The 18,366-nt window shown below is 36.5% G+C and overlaps 1 protein-coding gene across 1 annotated transcript in view; it reads left to right on the plus strand.

The window, feature by feature from the left end:
- The window catches only part of TBC1D19 (TBC1 domain family member 19), a 45,978-nt gene extending 31,254 nt beyond the window's left edge, over positions 1-14,724 (plus strand). The window contains exons 14-21 of the mRNA XM_064711912.1: positions 4,251-4,335; positions 6,589-6,633; positions 7,829-7,861; positions 10,231-10,340; positions 11,548-11,639; positions 12,374-12,489; positions 13,310-13,380; positions 14,345-14,724. Of these exons, the coding sequence (XP_064567982.1) occupies positions 4,251-4,335; positions 6,589-6,633; positions 7,829-7,861; positions 10,231-10,340; positions 11,548-11,639; positions 12,374-12,489; positions 13,310-13,380; positions 14,345-14,419 (627 nt within the window). The 3' untranslated portion in view covers positions 14,420-14,724. The remainder of the gene's footprint in view (positions 1-4,250; positions 4,336-6,588; positions 6,634-7,828; positions 7,862-10,230; positions 10,341-11,547; positions 11,640-12,373; positions 12,490-13,309; positions 13,381-14,344) is intronic.
- Positions 14,725-18,366: the final 3,642 nt, after the last annotated feature.

Below are 18,366 nucleotides of genomic sequence, written 5' to 3' on the forward strand. Positions count from 1 at the left end.
TGGGGCCAGCTCTGTTCAATATTTTTATTGACGACATGGATGAGGGGATGGAGTCTTTGATCAGTAAACCTGCGGATAACTGGGAGTGTGTGTTGATGTGTTGGAGGGTAGGAGAGTTCTGCAGAGAGACCTGGAACAATGGGATGGATAAGCAAAGTCCAATAAGATGAAGTTGAGTAAATCCAAGTGCTGAGTCCTGCATTTTGGCCACAAACCCCCTGCAGCATTACAGGCTGGGGATGGTGTGTTTGGACAGTCCCCAGGCAGAAAGGGCCCTGGGGGTGCTGGTGACAGCCGGCTGGACATGAGCCAGCAGGGAGCCCTGGTGGCCAAGAAGGCCAAGGGCATCCTGGCCTGTGTCAGGAACAGTGTGGCAGCAGGAGCAGGGAGGGCATCCTGCCCCTGTGCTCAGCACTGGTGAGGCCACACCTTGAGTGCTGTGCCCAGCTCTGGCCCCTCAGTTTGGGAAGGACCTTGGGACCCTCGAGCACATCCAGAGGAGGCAGCGGGGCTGGAGAGGGGCTGGGAACACAAACCCTGTGAGGAACCACTGAGGGAGCTGGGGGTGCTCAGCCTGGAGAAAAGGAGACTCAGGGGTGCCCTTATCCCTCTCTACAGCTCCCTGAAAGGTGTTTGCAGTCAGGTGGGGTTGGTCTCTTTCTCCAGGCAGCAGCTGACAGAACCAGAGGGCACAGTCTCAAGCTGCACCTAGGGAAGTTTAGGTTGGATATTAGGAAGAAAGCTTTTCATTGAAAGAGTGATAAAGTACTGGAATGGTGTGTCTGAGGAGGTAGTGGAGTCACCATCCCCGGATGTGTTTAAAAAAAGACTGGATGTGGGACTCAATGCCATGGTTTAGTTGAGGTGTTAGGGCTGGGTTGGACTTGATGGTCTTGAAGATGTCTTCCAACCAAGTTAGTCTGTGATTTTGTGAAATTCACGAACTGTCTGAATAATGTCAATGCAAACATTGATATTTGTTCACTAAATATTTACATGTAAGAGTTTTTCTTGATTTAATGGTCAAAGATGATCTTCATTATTGTTAATACTGTGTCTTCATCTTGGGATGTGAAAATCTGGTTCCTATTTCTTTTTCATTCATTATGTAGACTGCCATGACATTAATTAGTCATTAACTGATACTTGCAGTAGGCAGGGGATTACAAACTATGAAGAACTTGGAAGTAGTATATGATATAACATTTTGTTTTAAGGCCATCAGAAATAGATTTTGCTCATCATTCTCAATATATAACCCAGTTGAATGTTTTCCTTTTTTAGATCTCTACAGACTAAAAGAATAGCTGCAGAATGAAAATCATTAAAAAGACTAAACAGTCTTTAGTAGTTTGAAGAAGACTCACCAAAAATCTCTGAAAAATTATGTGGCTAGTTTTACTGCAGGGCTTTGAAGCAGCAAATATCTCAAACTTCTAATTATTTGTTGCTCTAGTTTTGATTGCCATTTTGTAGTATTCCTCAGACATTGTTCTAGAAAAAAGTTATCCATTTTCCTTGATAATTTCCTCTTCCAACCTAATTTGCAAATGCTTTACTGCCAAATTATTTTGTTCTATAGCCACTGGAAAAATTTTGTTGTATGAGTCACTGTGATATGGCATATTATTTATTGATTTAATATGATGAATGGAATTAAATATTGGCTAAATAAGATAGATAATGAAAATGTTAGTTTAAACCAGATACATTAATTCTGGGTTTGCACTGGGTTTATGGGTTTTTTTCATGACTAGTTACTGCCTCTTAAGTTTTCCAAGCCATTGAGCAGAGTGTGTCCTTTGTGTGTTGTGAAACAGATGAAATGTCCATCAAGATGAGAAAATCTGGGTTTAAAATTATGATGAGAATATTTTGTTGCATTATTGGTACCTCTTCAGTAGCATACAACTGTTTTCAGGAAAAACACTGTGAAATGGCAGAATTTATTTCCTTTAATATCTTTGCTTTCTTTTTCCCAAAGTTTACTTATTTTTATTATTTCTTCATAACTATACAGGTACTTTTAATAAAGCAATTTCTTGTTGATAAAAGCTTTGATTTTTTTTTTCTTTCCCTCAATAATTTTAATTCAGTGGTTCTCTTTTCAGTTGGATTATAAATATCCAATATTTTGGTTAATATTTCTGTATTTGAAAAGGGCCATTGTTTTCTTTAGCACTATCATTTTGTTAATGAGGAAAATAACATGGATTAATAGATTTGTAAATTCTTTATTTCAGACCAGAAGTTCAATTTGAACGATTTAGTCTTATATCCTGCAGAATGAATACGTGCAAAGAACCTTGCCCAGAGTTTTTGGGCATAGTCAGAACTTAGATTTGAGTTAGAGTCTATCACTTATAAAGATGCAGAGTCTTCATTTAAAGACTTCCAGATACTGGGACTGGACAGTGTATTCTAAAAAAGAGGGCCTCAAATGAAGGTTACATTCTTTCCCCTATGAGAAAACATAGTTTATGTCCTGTTCAGATTAGTTTCTCTTTTGTTCACCTCAGTTAACATACACATAGAATTACATTTGCCTGTGCATTGTTATTGTCAGTGATATTTTGGCAGCTATTAACATGATTGTGTATTGCAGAAAAATAATATTTAGTTTAAACTGTTTGAGATAAAGAAAGTATTATTCATTTTTAAAAGATGTTTGTATCTGAGAAATAGTTTTGAGGTTCAAAAAAGAAAAAAATGTCTCAAAATATGACCTGCTTTCCATGAAAAAAAATTTAAAACAATAATAGTCAGGTGTGTCATTTTGCTTCTTTCCTTTTGACAAATGCTGATATGTGGAAGTTGTTTGCACCAATTAGTGGAAGGAAAAATCCATTAATTTTTATTCACAATAAATTATATAGTGAAACATTTCCTCCTTTTACACCTTGACTACAGTTAAAATAAACTCTTAAAATCTTCAAGAGCAGAGTGTCCTGGGTTCAGCTAGGGTAGAGTTCATTTCTTCTCAGTAGCTGTTACAGTGCTCTGTTTTGGATTGGGAATGAGAATGGTGTTGATAACATGCTGATATTTTGGGGTATTGCTAAGTTGTGTTTATCCTAAGGACTTTTTCCTTGGCTCATGCTCTGCCAGTGAGGAGGTACACAAAAGAAACTGGGAGGGAGCATAGCCAGGACTGATGAAAGGGTATTCCACACCAAAGAATGTCATAATGCCTTGTGTAGAAACTGGGGGGAGTTACCCAGAATTGGGTGGCCAGTCTGGGTTTGGGAAGGGTCTGCCATTAGTCTTTTATTATCATTATTATTATCATTTGCCATTATTCACTTTCTAAACTGTTCTTAGCCTACAAGTTTTACTTTGATTCTCCTCCCCATTCCACCGGGGTGGAGAGGGAGAGGGAGGGGGTTGAGCGAGCTGAGAGTGATGCTTGGTTTCCAGCTGGGCTTAAACCCCGACAGAGAGGGATTCAGATGTGCAAAAGTCAGCAGTGAGTCCAAGTCTGCCTTAGGTCTGCCCTCTCGTGTACATTCTCCATAGTGCAGCCTTTCAGTGCATGAAAACACGAAGATTTTTAAATACAGTACTAATTAATACCATTTTTACAACTCCAGATGGGATGAGATTCTTTATTGTGGGTTTTTTTTTTCTATGAATGCTTTTACGGCTTAATTTTGTACTCAGTTGCTGTGAATACAGTTTTTTTCATTTATGTAAACAATAAAACCCAAATATACTTTAGAGTATACTACGTGCATTTTTGATCTTTAGGATACAAGGCAAGCATTATAATCTGTTTTTTGAAAGAGCTGAATTGCTTGCAAGCATTTTGTAAAGATCCTGGTAATGAAAGCAAATGTAATTTCTTCCAAAGCTGCACACATTTGAGAGTGTAAGTGATTAGTATGCTTATTCACTTACTAGGACATCCCCAGGTCATAGTAACTGAGTTGAAAAACAGTCCAAAAGCTGTAAAAGCAGCCAGGTACACATCCAGTCACTGATGTTGTGACAGAAGGAGATGAATACCTGCCAAGGGGGAAGGAGGATGTGGAAGAATGTGGATATAAATCTGATAACAAATGAACGTGAATGTAAAATTATAGCAAGTTCAAAGTGAGCCTGGAAATTTGAGCAGGAAAACAAACTAAGGTGGTGAAGAGCTTTCAGCCTTATTGGCTCTCTTAAATAGCATCTAACAGGTGCTAATTAAGACATTAAAATTGTTTGACATTGCTTTGATCCAGTTAATCAGCTGACTTTCTTTTCTGCAGGTGTTGCTGTGTTTTTCTCGAGATACATCTGTATTGGAGCACTTTACTTACAGTAGTGCCACCCCACCTAAATCTTACATACAAGGTAGAAAGAGTTGTTTCTAAAAAGATGATGTAGATTTTTGTTGACTGATACACTAATACTGTATATGAATTTGCTTTGTGTTCATTGCAAACACAAACCTAGTAGATTACCCTTTAAAGAATGTTAATAAAAATGTATCCAGCTGACTTCTGCATAGATTCTGACAGTTTAGAAGCTGATCACAGATTGCAATGTTGTTCTTTTACTCCACTTTCCTGTATATAGTTCTGCAGTGTTTTACCAGGAGAAATGAAACACAACTATGACAATATGGTCAAATCATGACAATACCTGTCTTCATCAGTGCTAGATGTTTAAATAGACAATATTGTCCTCTGCAACTCCAATAAATTTAGCAATTGGACGTTGTTATAGGATGTTGTCTTTGCAAAGCAGTGAGTTTTGCAAATAGTTGTAGACAGGAGCAGAACATGTTGCTAAAGAACTGTGGGCTCTGTTCAATAGTGCGGGAGAGTAGAGCATTACCAAGCATATTTAGCACTGATTTTTTTAAAAAAGCATGGCATCTTCCAGAGTATGAGCTTATTTTTGGATGTTCTTTGGCTTGAGGTCTCATTATTTTTCTTAACAATCTTTAGACTTCTTGTTTCACTCCACTTGCCTCTCTGCCAGCTTCTCATACCATTCTTCTGGATGTTTCGATGTGTCTTAGAACCTCACCTGCCTTGATTTTACCTAGAGGTTCCTATTTTTGCCTTCCTTCTTGAGTCATTCAATAATCCAATCACTTTTTTTTCCCATGCACCTTCATCTTCTACATTCTCATTGATTTCCTTGGTCCTGGTGCCTGTGTATTTAGCCAAGTATGATCCCTAAGTACTTTTTTTGCACAGGACATCTGCTGAGAGTTTTCATCTTGCTGCCTCTTATAAGTAATGGGGTTTGTTTCAATTTTTAAATTTCTTTTTTTATTGCTTTTTTTAATGTCTTTCACTGAATGGTGGAGTTTTCTTTACCTACTCCCTTAAATCAGCAAAGGGCAAAACAGCAGTGGGATCCCAGGCCTCACTTAAGACACAGAGCTGTGGCAGCCCAGAAACACAGCAGTGGAGACCATCCTGCATATTCCAGACAAATCCTGGGAATGATGTTGCTGATACCTAAATCTGTGCAGTGCAAATCCTAAAGGCTTGTACGTCCTATTTTTAGCCGATTTTCCAAGAGATGTACTTTATGCTAAAAATACTCATCCTCCCAGATTATAATTCCTGGCTGCACAACAGGCAAACTGTTGAAAGGAAAAGGAGAAAATAGTTTTTAGTTTCATGAAGCAGCTCATTTGTATAATTGGAAAATAGTGGATTTTGTTTTCTTGGGGTAGTAGGCAGGAATTTTGCAGGTTAATTTTTATTTTATTTTAGTCAGTTTATGCTATAGGAAAATATCAAGGTGCAGATTCCATTGAACGTGACAAAAGTTCCATGTGCTGAAGTCTATTGCAAATACTAAATAGAGTACACAGAATATTCTATAAATTTTCATGTAATTAATTAAATTTTTAGTTGAATGGTCTCATTTTAGAACTGAAATAATTGCAAGTTTTAATTAGTTGTAATTATGTTTAATAAAACTTTTCTATTTCTAAATAAATTGTTAAATTTTATTAATGTATTTTGGATTATTAATTTCTATAGTTAAAATATGGTTTAATAATATAATGTGTTCATTTTGTAGGGATGTTAGAAAAGTTATATGATCAGTGATTTTCTTCACTTAATTCTTTTGTATCCAGCAGATTACTTAAATATTTGTTTGTTACATCAGAACATCCATCTTCCTCTGTTGCAGACCTAACAGTGCCTTGAATATTTTTTTATCTGTAGTTGTATCTGTTTGAAGGCTTTTCCTGTCCCTAGGTCAGTCTGCCCTTATTCCCTCCTAGAGCTTCACTGTCATCCAGGTCTGCAGCAAACACCTTTAGAGCTCCTAAGACACACCCAAGATAGAATCTCAATGGAACTGAAAATTTTTAAATTTTGCTGAAATTTTGCTTTTCTTTTTTGTTGTTTGTCATCCTTCTTTATTGGTGCTGCATTTCAGTTTTATATCCGACATTGTACCTGTCCCATTGCATTGCTTGCCACACTTTAGACAATGTCAGATGGTCAGTAATGTAATTAGTTACGATTTTTGTAATTGTAACTGAAAATCTACTTTTTAATTTAAATTGTTTAAATCTTTATACCTTTTTACAGCTTAATGACATTTTATTTGTGATTTGATGGTTCACAGGAAAACTCGGAATGGAAGAATATGCTGTTTTCTATCCTCCAAATGGTATGAATGATACTCTTGCCTCCTCTAGTGGTAGTTTGGAAAGTTTTTTTTTCTCAAATACATGATATTTTCTTTTTGTATTGCAAGTTATGTTTGGCTATTACTCTGTCAAATTCATTAATTTAAAGGAGTAAGCTGGATGGAAGCTACTCCAAACCCCCATCCAGCCTGGTGTTAGTGATCACAAACAGATTTTGTCTTTGTGTGTGGGAAGGAGAAGGAAAACAACTTGTGATACAGCAGCTTGTATTGAGTCTTGTATCAGCACTTAGAGAGTTTGAATGATAAATCATGAAACTGGCAGACCTCCCAGCTTTTCAGTACTTAATAAACCACACCCTAAAGTCTTCTCCTTTCAAAATGTGTGTTGACACAACAGATCTATGTAATTTTAATATCATTGCTGTTGTTATAACTTCAGTTATTAAAATTGTTTTTTTCAGCTCTTACCTTGACCATTTCAATCCTTTATTGAATCCTTTCCCTCCATTTGTATTTCAAGCTCTTTCCTCTTGCTTTCAAGGCCTTATGTCGCCAATCTTAAATCTGTGTCTCTGGCCTTGTCTTTTATGTCTTATGTATTTCAGTGTAGTCAGTTGCAGTACACACTTTTGTTTCACTTTTTTCTGTTTGCCTCTGCAAATCCTGCAGCTTTGTAGCCATGAAGCATTGTTATTACAATCTTTTGCCAAAGCAGCCACCTGTTAGCAGTGTTATATAAAATCCAGTGAATGGGAGCTAAGATCAGCTGGGAAGGAGGAGCAAGCCTTCATGCTACCACTGCCAAGTACTGTGAATGTTCTATCTGAGTACTACATGAATTACTAGAGGTCTTGGCCTCCTTTTTTTCCTACTCCATTCTTGTCAGTGCGTGACATTTATGGGTTGTCATTTATCTGAAATTAGGTTCTGATATCAGCAAAGCCTCTGTGTATCAGCTTCATGGAAACTGAGCTTTACTTGACTGTCTAGGAACTGTAGCTTGTGTTTAAGCATGTCATTGGTTGTACTGACATAGTTGATACTGTACTTAGGTATGTACAAGATGGAGATTTGTGCAGGTGCAATAAACAAGAAAATACTTTATTCCTGATGTAGGCAAAATACAATTTGATAATGTGAGGGGGAATAATATTTATTGCATGCATAAAGAGGATTATTAAAGAACAAGAAAAGAAATATTTTTGTTTTGCAGGTGTAATTCCTTTCCATGGCTTTTCTATGTATGGTAAGTGTGATTCTCATAAGCTAAAAGCTCAGGATTGCTTTTCCTCATATTGAAGTTTGAAGCTGTATATACTTTTCTGCAACTTTTAAACTTATGTATGTGCTTTTATGGTTTTTTGTGTATGAAGATTATTGAATATCATTTTCAAAATTTCTGGCTGTTTTATGTACTCATATTACAGCTTGTTGCCATGTGGGAATTCCTTCTTTGAGAGCTAATAGCTGAGCTAAGCTACACATCCTAATCTATATGAATAGAGGCATAAAGTTTACCAACAAAGTGCTCTTTCCTTGTGTTTTACTTCTGGATAGACCAAGTTACCCATGGAAAAAGTTCTTTAAAACATAAATAATCTGAAAGGCCTGTTGCTCTCTACATTTACCTACAAGAGATGTTAAAAGATCATTACATAACATAATGCTTGCTAATTTACTTCATAGAGGAAAGCACAAATATTAACAAGATTTCTAGGAAAAAAAGTAGAAAAATCTGGGGTTACAGACATATTGCAGCTATTGCAGATGTGAGATTAGATGTTTCGGCTTTTCAGTTTTTTCTTTTGGTTTATCAAAGATGTTCGTAGCATCACAGAGCAAGCAGATTTTAAGATTATACTTAAAATGCTATATTTTGCTAATAATGAAATTTAATCATCACATGCAATCATTAAAATAATGGAATTGAAATGTGAAATGCAAATTTGAACCTGAGTCGGGAATCCAGAGTCTTTGGAGTAATGAGCACTTAAGACACAAGCTCTTCCTTGGGGACTCACTTAGAGACGTTCACTTGTTCTGTGTGAACTGCTTTTCAAAATGTTTGGATTTGACTCTGCCCTTGAGAACAGTCTCCCAAATAGAGGTGTGAGTTTTCCTCCCTCCCTGCTGTCCTTGCTCTTTGCACAGGCTCAGAATATGCTGGCTGTGAGAAGGGGGAAGGGTGGAAAGCAAGGCATCAGAAGGATGGTAATGTAGCTCAGGACTGTGGCTACAGGGGCTGGGACCAAGCAGAGCATCTGCTGTATGCTATGCTGTGCTGCTATGTGAGGAAGTGTTGGGGTCCTTAGCAAAATCCTATACCCTTTTTCCTGTTTGCATGCATTCACTGTCAGGGTGCCAGCTGTCAGAGGCTGTTCTGTGCCCCTTCAGGCCTTTATGTACATGTGCACACTGACAAGTTTTCCACCTCCATCTTCAAGCATTAAAAGCAAGAGCGTGGGTAACACCCTTTGCTTTTCTGGCCCCTATGGAAATACATGTTTCTGTGAACATCTCACCCTACCTTAGCACCCCACTTCTCATACACAGACACCATTTTTGTTATTAAGCCACATTCTCTAATACTTAGATGAGAAAATAAATTCACACACGCATATATCCGTACATATATTAAGAAATGTACATTTATCTCTGTGTGTATGTGTACATACATACACGGATAAATATATCCATATCCCTAGCTTAATATAAAATGAAGGGGAAGGTGAATGTAGAGGTAGAAACTATGAGTGTGTTATAATGTAAACTGTCAGCTAAAATGATTAAGTCTGTAAAGTGAAGCAGTCAGCATGATGACTGGACAGATAAAAAGGCTGTTCACAAAAAGGTATGACAGCTGTCTGTGGGAATGCACTGAGTGTATGGACTGTCAGTCTCAAGAAATGATGGTTATGTTTTAGCACCACATACATATAACAGATTTATCTATATGCTAGACTTTTACAAAACAAGCAAAGTTTCACAGCTGCTGTTTTACAAATGTAATCAATTATTTTGAATCAGGTCTGCTGGAAGACTTCTAAACAGTAAACTACCAGATGTCCATGGTTTACAGATCTTGTAAGAAATAAACATGGCTCCATGAGCTTGTCATACTCAGTGATGTTATTGTGGCAACCAAAAGCTGTTCTTGTAATATTTTCATTTTCACAATATCTGTCTTCAAGCAGTCTTACAAATAGGGCATCAGTTTGGAGCTGGTCACTGGCCCCATGGCAAACTGAAAGTTAGAGACAGTTTAATCAAAAACTTGCACTGTTCACATTGCCCTACACCTTAGGGGTGCTCTCCTTACAGCATATTTCTTATGGTTCAGAAGCCAGCACTGTAGTAAGCAGGTTCTAATTGGTTTAGCTTCTTGAAATATGTAGGAATAATATGTAGGATGTATCACACTCCCTTTTTTGACTTTTTACATTAAATGATAGACTGTGATGGAATACTTCTTTCTCAGTAATTGGTTTAGTACTGGCTTTGTAAATTGTGGTACTATAAATTACCTGGCTTTTCCTCATATTTCATGCGCTTAATCATTGAACTCTTTTTGCAGTTTACAGTGTTGAGTCAATTATAATTCTTTTATCCTTTCAGTTGCTCCACTTTGTTTTCTGTACCATGAACCTTCCAAATTGTATCAGATATTCCGTGAGATGTATGTGCGTTTTTTCTTCAGACTCCATTCCATCTCTTCTCATCCCTCTGTAAGTTCATTAGGAATTAAATCCACTCACTTGATATCCTGTTTGCTGCAGAGCAATAATAAATAGCATGGTTTTCTGTGTGATTGAAATGTATCCTTTTAAATATACTAAAATATTTCAGGCAAGCTTGGAAAAATTATTAGGTAATTCAGGTCTGGATATTGTTGTTTTCTATGTCAATGTTAGTCTTTGCTATCATGTACCTTATTGAAATAGTAAGTTCTCATTTGATGATGGTATGGGTCTTTTATAAGAGTCAAGATTTTTAATCCAATAGATTTCTCAGTTCAAAGAGTCACACAAATTCACCTTCATTAAAGATTTGTAAATGGACTCTGAAATATTGTCTGGGGTGAAGGGACTAAAATATATGTAGAGAGATATTGTTTCTGTTATACCAATTTAGTGTCTGTTTCTTTAACTGAAGAATCTTGGTATGACAGCACATGCTTTTTAGTACTACCAGATGAGTTTAAATAATTTGTCTGTTTGTGACCAGGATCAGCTGTCTTGAATGTACAAGAGTTGTAAATATTGGCTTGTCTTCTATTTGTGAAGAATAAAACAGAGTAGATATTTCTTTTTTCCTTCCAAAAGTGCTGAAGATTTACATTGCTTTTTGAAAATATTTCCTGGTTAAAAGAAAATCCTATCCTTGGTATACTGTTTCAAGGCTATGTATTGTGCTTTCCATCTTTAATAGCAGAGAAAGGGGTCAAACAAGAATCTATTAATTTCTATAGTAATTTTTGAAACAATTTTAAAATGTGCTTATGTTTAACAATTTTTGTAGTTTTCCCTATTGCTGTTTAGTTTTACTTATCAGAGAGATACTTTTTCTCACATCCTTTATTTTTTAGTGTAACTGAGGTCTGTTTCACCAAAGTGGAAATATTTCAAGTAGGTTACATTATAATAACCCATTAAATACTTGAAACCTGACATACAAAAACTATAAGTAACTCAGACTTGCAAAGGACTATCAGAACATATTATGTTGCTAATGCATACATGGAATTTCAGGAGCAAGGCTTTAGTGACAAGGTATTAAAATTGCTTGTGCCTTTCTCACCTGAGTTGAATACTGTATCATTAATAGTATTTTATTGCTCGAATTAAAAGTTCATGCACACTTACATGCTGCTACTGTTTTCCCAGATTTGACAGGATGTGTGTTAGTATTCATTATATGATCTTGTTTCTTTAGGGCATTGTATCATTGTGTTTGCTTTTTGAGACTCTTCTACAAACTCATCTGCCCCAGCTCTTCTATCACCTCCGAGAAATTGGAGCTCAGCCGTAAGAACTTCTTTCTGACTTGTTACAAATATTCTGAAAATGCTGTTCTGTAGTGTTTTAATTGAAGAGCTATAGGAAATTACACAAAAGTATAACCATCAATGCTCCTTTTTTCCTTAAGAGTCAGATGGAGTGCTTTGTCTACCTTGCATATCTGTGCTTTGTGCATTTCTTCTGTATACTCTGTGAAAGAGAGAGAATTGCTCTGTGAGAAATGCTCTATGCTGCATTATTCAGCTAAATTTCAGTAATTCATGTTGTATCTGATGGAACTAAGTGATGTATTTCCTAGGGGACAGAAGGCACAGAGATGTGTTAGTTGCAGCAGAAGGTACTGGAAGAGGCAAGAGAGCAAGAGTCATTCAATAATGAATTCATGGCGCCAGGCACAACAGAACCTGAAAACCTTTTTGCCTTAATTGGTATCCATCTTAATAGCATAATAGCAGAAAGGATGAAACATCAAGGGTGATAATGGCTGAAGATCACTCTAATGTGATTGTTTGATCAAAATGATTATGAGAATGATATTAGTACTTTATCAAATGAGATGCTAAATAATTTTATGGTGGCTGTTGCAAATTAAAATATTGATTATTACTGCAGCAAGAGAAAATGCTTATTCTTCCTGGAAGAGAAATGCAGAAAGATAATGAAATATTTTCAATTTATAGACAATCTGGTCATTATGGGAGGCAGAAATATAATAACCATTGTTTGTCACTTGTTTGCAGGCTACGAATTTCATTTAAATGGATGGTACGAGCATTTTCTGGTTATTTAGCTACAGACCAGCTCTTGCTTCTGTGGGACAGAATCCTGGGATACAATTCTCTAGAAATTCTTGCTGGTAATAGAATTATTTTTACAAAATATGTGAAGTATGTGTGAATGTAAGGCAAATACCATTAGCTTCAATGTATTTTGTGATGACAAGAAAATAGTTGCTCTTTGACAACCTGCAGACAGCAGGTTACATACATGTCAAAGCATATATTATCTAGAAAAATAGAATTGCATGAGTACTGCATCTTTAATAAAAAATATTTCTGGTAATTTTTTTAATGGCAATACTCAAAAATGCTAAGTGCTCTCTGAACAGAACACAGGATGTTCTCCCAGCTTCAGTGGTACTGGTAAATGAATTCATCACCTTTCACAAAGTACAAGATTCATGTTATTTATGGCAACTACCTCTACAGTACGTAAAGCAATTGAGATTCCCCCAATTTTGCTGGATTTCTTCCTTCAAAGTGGCATCTTTTAAGACACTTTGAAAGTTTTGTAGCTACATAATGCCCTCATGTTTAGGAAGGTTTAAGATGGATGTTTTAAAGAAAACATGTATCTTCAGTTGAGTCAGTTTTTAATACAAAGAGAAGAGAAAATGTTTTGGTTTCATTTGTACATGTAAGACAGCTTGTCCCTTTTAATTAAAAACTATTCATGTTAAACTCAGGCATTTTCACTCAGACTTTCCTGAAAGAATGTTGTGTTTTTCCTGTCTGTTTAAAAGAGTGGTTGAAGAAACTCAAACACGGCCATCTGTTTTATATAACTCTTCAGAATCAAAATAATTAAACTAAGTGAAAACTGGTATTTTATATCAAGATTAATTCTAATCACTACTTATCAGGTCAGAAACCTAAATATTGGACATTTTCTTTCAGTCCTGGCAGCTGCTGTGTTTGCTTTCCGAGCAGTCAACCTGATGGAGGTGACATCACTGGCTGCAGCTGAAGTAAGGATAAGTTTCACTTAGAGGAGATTGAAATAGTTTCTGATGCTTTGCCAGTAAGAGTAACTTAAGCTTCACATGGCACATGATGCATAGTGCAAATCTTTCTGCCTAAATTCTTACCTTAGATAAAAAATAAGGAAATTGTGAGCATGCAGTATATAATGCTGCTTTTCTGGAGTAAAAGCAAATAAAGCATATTTGCTATAAAAATGCACTGTTATAAAATTATTTTTTACAGTTAAGTTTTCTTTAATATATAATCTGTGTTAGTGGGATATATTGTTTTTGAAATATTGCAGAGGTTTGTACCCTTTTCCTCAGTGCATTTTAGTTGCTTCTGTTCTACAAATTACAAAAATTTTACAAAATTCCTTTGTCAGTGTGGATCTGCAGTTTCACTGTGTGTACTGCCATAGGAAATGAAGAAAATGAAGTTATTAGCATGAATATTATTACTATATATAGGCACCTGGTAATTTTTTTCTTTTTTTTTTTCAAAAATACAGTGATGGATTTTTTCCAGATTTTGAGAGTTTGTGATCACTTTATTTGGCTTTTTTAAAAACATACTTTCATGAGAAGACCTTGATTATTTGAGGCATTACATTGGACTTAGTTCACAAGTACTAGCCAAGCCACAGGATAAGGATTCTTAATTCCCAATTATTTTTAGAAACAAGTTGAAATGTTAGACTCCTTATTCACCCATGATGCAGTGTATATTTGAAGTAAGGCTAAAGGCTAAAATAAAGTTACTTGGGTACTATACATTGGGTAAACCTGTTTTTTCTTTGAAATGGTAGAATGAAAAATTATGCCATACGGTACTAACATAAACCAGTATAATTTGTTTCTACCCATGTCCACATCTGATTATTGGCAGTATTGTAGTCAGTATTTAAATATTTTCCTGACTCCTTAACTTGCTGTCAAATTTAACAAGCTTTTTTGATTTTCATCCTAGGCTGTACTTGCTGACCTTTCAACCCTGAAAGTTATGCCTCTTCTTCAAATCTTCTTGTTTGCTACTGTCACTTGATCTGTTTCAACAATAGCGGTACCACATCCCAGTCTTTCTGGAGAAGCTAAGCATCAACTATGCAATGTCTGCATAAAACCAAAATGAAACTCCCATGTATAAAATCAGTTTAGAAATAATTACCTTCGTATTTTCTGAAAATAACTTTGCACACAATTGTGTGAAGTGCATGCTAATGAATTCCACTGTAAAAGCAATGGTTATTACTTGTACATTGAGGATGACTACTTGTGCAAGTAAATAATATGAATCACTGTCTAAAATGCATGTAATACTAAATTAAATAAAGTAAATGTAATTAGTGATCTGAGTTATGTGATGTTATTGTCAGAGTTGTAAAAGCTCGTATTCTTTTCATATGAAATTACTTTTTCAAGCTCACAGCTTAGAGGGTATCATCTCCAATACTGTCAAGTGAGGAAATAAAGGTACTTTTACTTGCAAGATCATTTTTTCTTGTTTTCTGATGAAAATATGGGATCATACATCAATTTTGCTATCCCTATCCTATTTATTCTTTTCACAGAAATTTTCTCCATGTTCTTTCTCATGTTAACTGCTCCTGTTTATTCTTTTCATACACAGAGATGTAGTCACACATTGCTCATTTCTCTTTGATTAGGTATAGAGCTATCTCAGGCATCTGCTGAACTCCTCCCCAGATCAAAGGCACAAAATGTGTTCCCCTGCAGAGAAGGCCTGAGCACAGCTTCCTTCAGAACTTGTTGGAGCCAGTCTTTGCATGAGACAAAATATTGTCCTGAGAATGATGCCAAGAGTCCTTTTGCTGTGCCCCACACCCTCTCTGGGAGGGCCTTTGACAGTTTTCCAGCCTCTGTGATTCAACAGCTCAGGCTTCAGTGCAAGAGTCCTGCCCATACTGATGTGTGATGGATTGTCACTACAGTCAGGCTGGTATCATCTGCTAGCTCTCATACCTTTTTGTGAGGTCTTCCTCACAAAATTTGATTTGTTTAATACCAAAGTTGGAATCAATAATCTGATTTGATTGAATGTATCTCAACACCTGAAAAAGGCTCTAAGCCAAAACATGATAATGGATTATGTAGTTGCTGCATTTGCAATAGGACTTTTGTCTTTGTCTGGTTTATGAACATGTATGTGCTTATGTACATGTAGTTGCCATTATTTGCCATACTGAATGTAAGTCAGTGAAACATGAATCCTTCATACCTTGCTCAAAATTTGACAGGTGATCTAAGCTGTTGTCCCAGGTAGGGGTATGAACTCTTTGTCTGTGAATCTTCTTGTCTCTATCATGATAATTTACTAGAAACTTACTGAACTAGTAAATTTATAAGGCCAATTTAAAAAAAGGTTAAGTTGTGGATTTGGTGGTATCACTTCCTATATAAAGAATCAAACTGCTTAGCAGATACAATGTGTGAGAATATTTGAGGAAATTTTGCTGTGGATAACAGAAAACTGATGTTTTCTTTAATATTTGCAGGAAGTTGTTTAAACTGTTTAACCAGAGGTTTTTCTTTGACACTTGGTTTTTAAAAAGATGTGATAGCTTTTATCCTTTACAGTAAGTATTACCCTGTTTTATATATGGGAAATGAAGGCATAGAAAGATTAAGTGATTTGCTAAAGATTACAGAGTAGATTCCTAAAGGAGGTGAGCACTCTCTCTTCTCTTGAATTTCTCTTTGTATTTCTGGATACTCAGTTTGTGTATAAACCACAAGATCTTATTTCATCTTCAGATCTACATCTGAAAACGCAGCATTTTGCAGTTTCTAAAATCCGTAAATTAGGTACAAGTTTAGAAATTATAATGTTACAAAGCAGTCACAAGGATTGTGGCTCATTAAGGTCATTACAAGGTTACCGTGGCGTTATAAAGAATTAAAAGTATTTAGTAAATAGCAAGGGAGATTCCCTACAGGCCTGCTGACCCTCTAATTCCCTTTGCTTTGTGCTCATACACAGTGCAGAACCTGAACAGTACCTTAACTTTTGCCAGATTAGGATTTTTGAGCACTATCTTCTCTTTCATTTTCAATAAATTTGGAAATGCTATAAGTAGGCAGAGATAGAGACTGTTGGATTCTTGTTTGAACAAGCAGTTCTGTGACTAACAGAATATGGTCTCTTTTTATCTCCCATCTGCCTTGCATCCCCTCCATCTTCCCCACTGGGGCACTTAAACTGTGCCTGACTTGCACCAGTGCCTATCCTGATGCCTGGAAAGGAACCTTGTGCCCTGGAGCTCCTGAGGGTGCCCACACACCTTCTTGTATACAGGAATACTGAGTGTAAGTGCCTTAAAATGAGATCAGGATGAGATTAAAAACTGAACTAGATCCTCACCTTAAGCTTTTAAAATCTATTTTTAAATGTTTTTACTGAAGTGGTGTTGTTTTCACGTTCCCCTCAGTTACTCATTTAGTTCCAGCATAATACTCTGTTTCAGATTCTGGCTGATACTTGTATTTTTAATCTCCTTTGATTAAATAATACTAATTTAATTTAATATTAAAATGATTGGTTTCTATCCTGCAGCTAGATATTTCTGTTGTATACACAGGTAGTATAAATTATTGAAGTTTTAATTCTTTAACTGTAGAGATCAGTTCAAACATCTTGACATCTGAAGTCTGTCATTTGATTTCCAAATTCCTAAAACTCTTTGTTCGTTTCTGCCGTTTTAGGTACTGGCCAGATGTGATTGTAGAATCATATCTAACTTGATAATTACACTGTTTTAAACAGGCTCAGCTTAATCTCCAATGGCTCGATTCAGTCAAATTGTTTTCGTCCATTCCTCCCTATCTGAAATCAATATAAACTGACATTTCAGTACAAGAACCAGTTGTCTTCATTTTTATAGATAATGATCAAATATTTTGCTGCTTACCTTAGGATTCTGGCTATGGTCTGTCAAGGGTTTCTTGTAATGTCAAATAGACTGTTGTAAAAAATCCAAAAGTAAATAGGCTTGTCTAAAAATGTACCCAAGTTATCTTCCTTCAGTACTTCCAAAATATGTTGAAGCTCAAATCTTGATGGCTGGGTCATGGAACAACTGAATAACTAGAATGGTTTACAACTTTTAGTGGATTTTTTTGTCATAGTAACAAATTTTATTGTGAGAAATGATGAGACTATAAAGACTGTGAAACAGTTAGATATCCCAGTAAAGGGAAGAGGCTGCAAGGAGTCTCCAGTTTAAGACACGTTTCTGCTTGTTGCCACAGCAAAAAAAATATGCTGAAGCTTGCACCTATTTTACTATCTTCTCATGAATTTTATAAAATGCTTCCAACAAGACTGAAGGGATTCCTTGAAACAGAATTGCTATATGAAGATCAATTTGGGCATAGCAACAGAATGAGCTGTTAATTAACAATAAAATAAGCATTTTATAAAAGATATTGAAATTGCAAAACTGAAGGGCTGTATCTTTAGTGAGGAAGGGGAAGAGCCTTTCAACATATTTTAACAAATCAGTAAAATATTCTATCCAGTATTTTATGTGAGGAAATGGGGGAGGGAGGAGACGGATGCAGCTGGGGCAGTGGGAGCTGCTGGGCGCTTCCTTTTCCTCTTTTCCTCCAGGCCCTTTCTGTCCCTGCCTGGCAGCTTGCATGGGCTGGAGCAGCAGCTTCCATCCCTCAGCCCACACAGAAAGGGCAGTGAGCTGCAGCAGTGTTTGTGCTGCCCAGGCAGCTCCTGCAGGTTTCCTGCAGCCCCAGGAAGCTCAGCTGCTGGGCAGGGAGTGCAGCAGGGCCAGGGTGAGGTGAGGGCACGGGGGCATTTGCCAGCCTTCCTGTTGGACTGGGCAGCACTGCAGGAGAAACAGCCCCTGGGAATAATTCCCCCAACAGCAGCCATAGGAATGATAGAGGGTATCATTGTTGTGGGGGCTTTCAGAAGTGCTGAAGGACAACTCCAGCACTTGGGTTTATTCACAGCTTTAG

This window comes from Zonotrichia leucophrys, chromosome 4 (assembly GCF_028769735.1).
Source record: "Zonotrichia leucophrys gambelii isolate GWCS_2022_RI chromosome 4, RI_Zleu_2.0, whole genome shotgun sequence".
NCBI classification, from domain to species: domain Eukaryota; kingdom Metazoa; phylum Chordata; class Aves; order Passeriformes; family Passerellidae; genus Zonotrichia; species Zonotrichia leucophrys.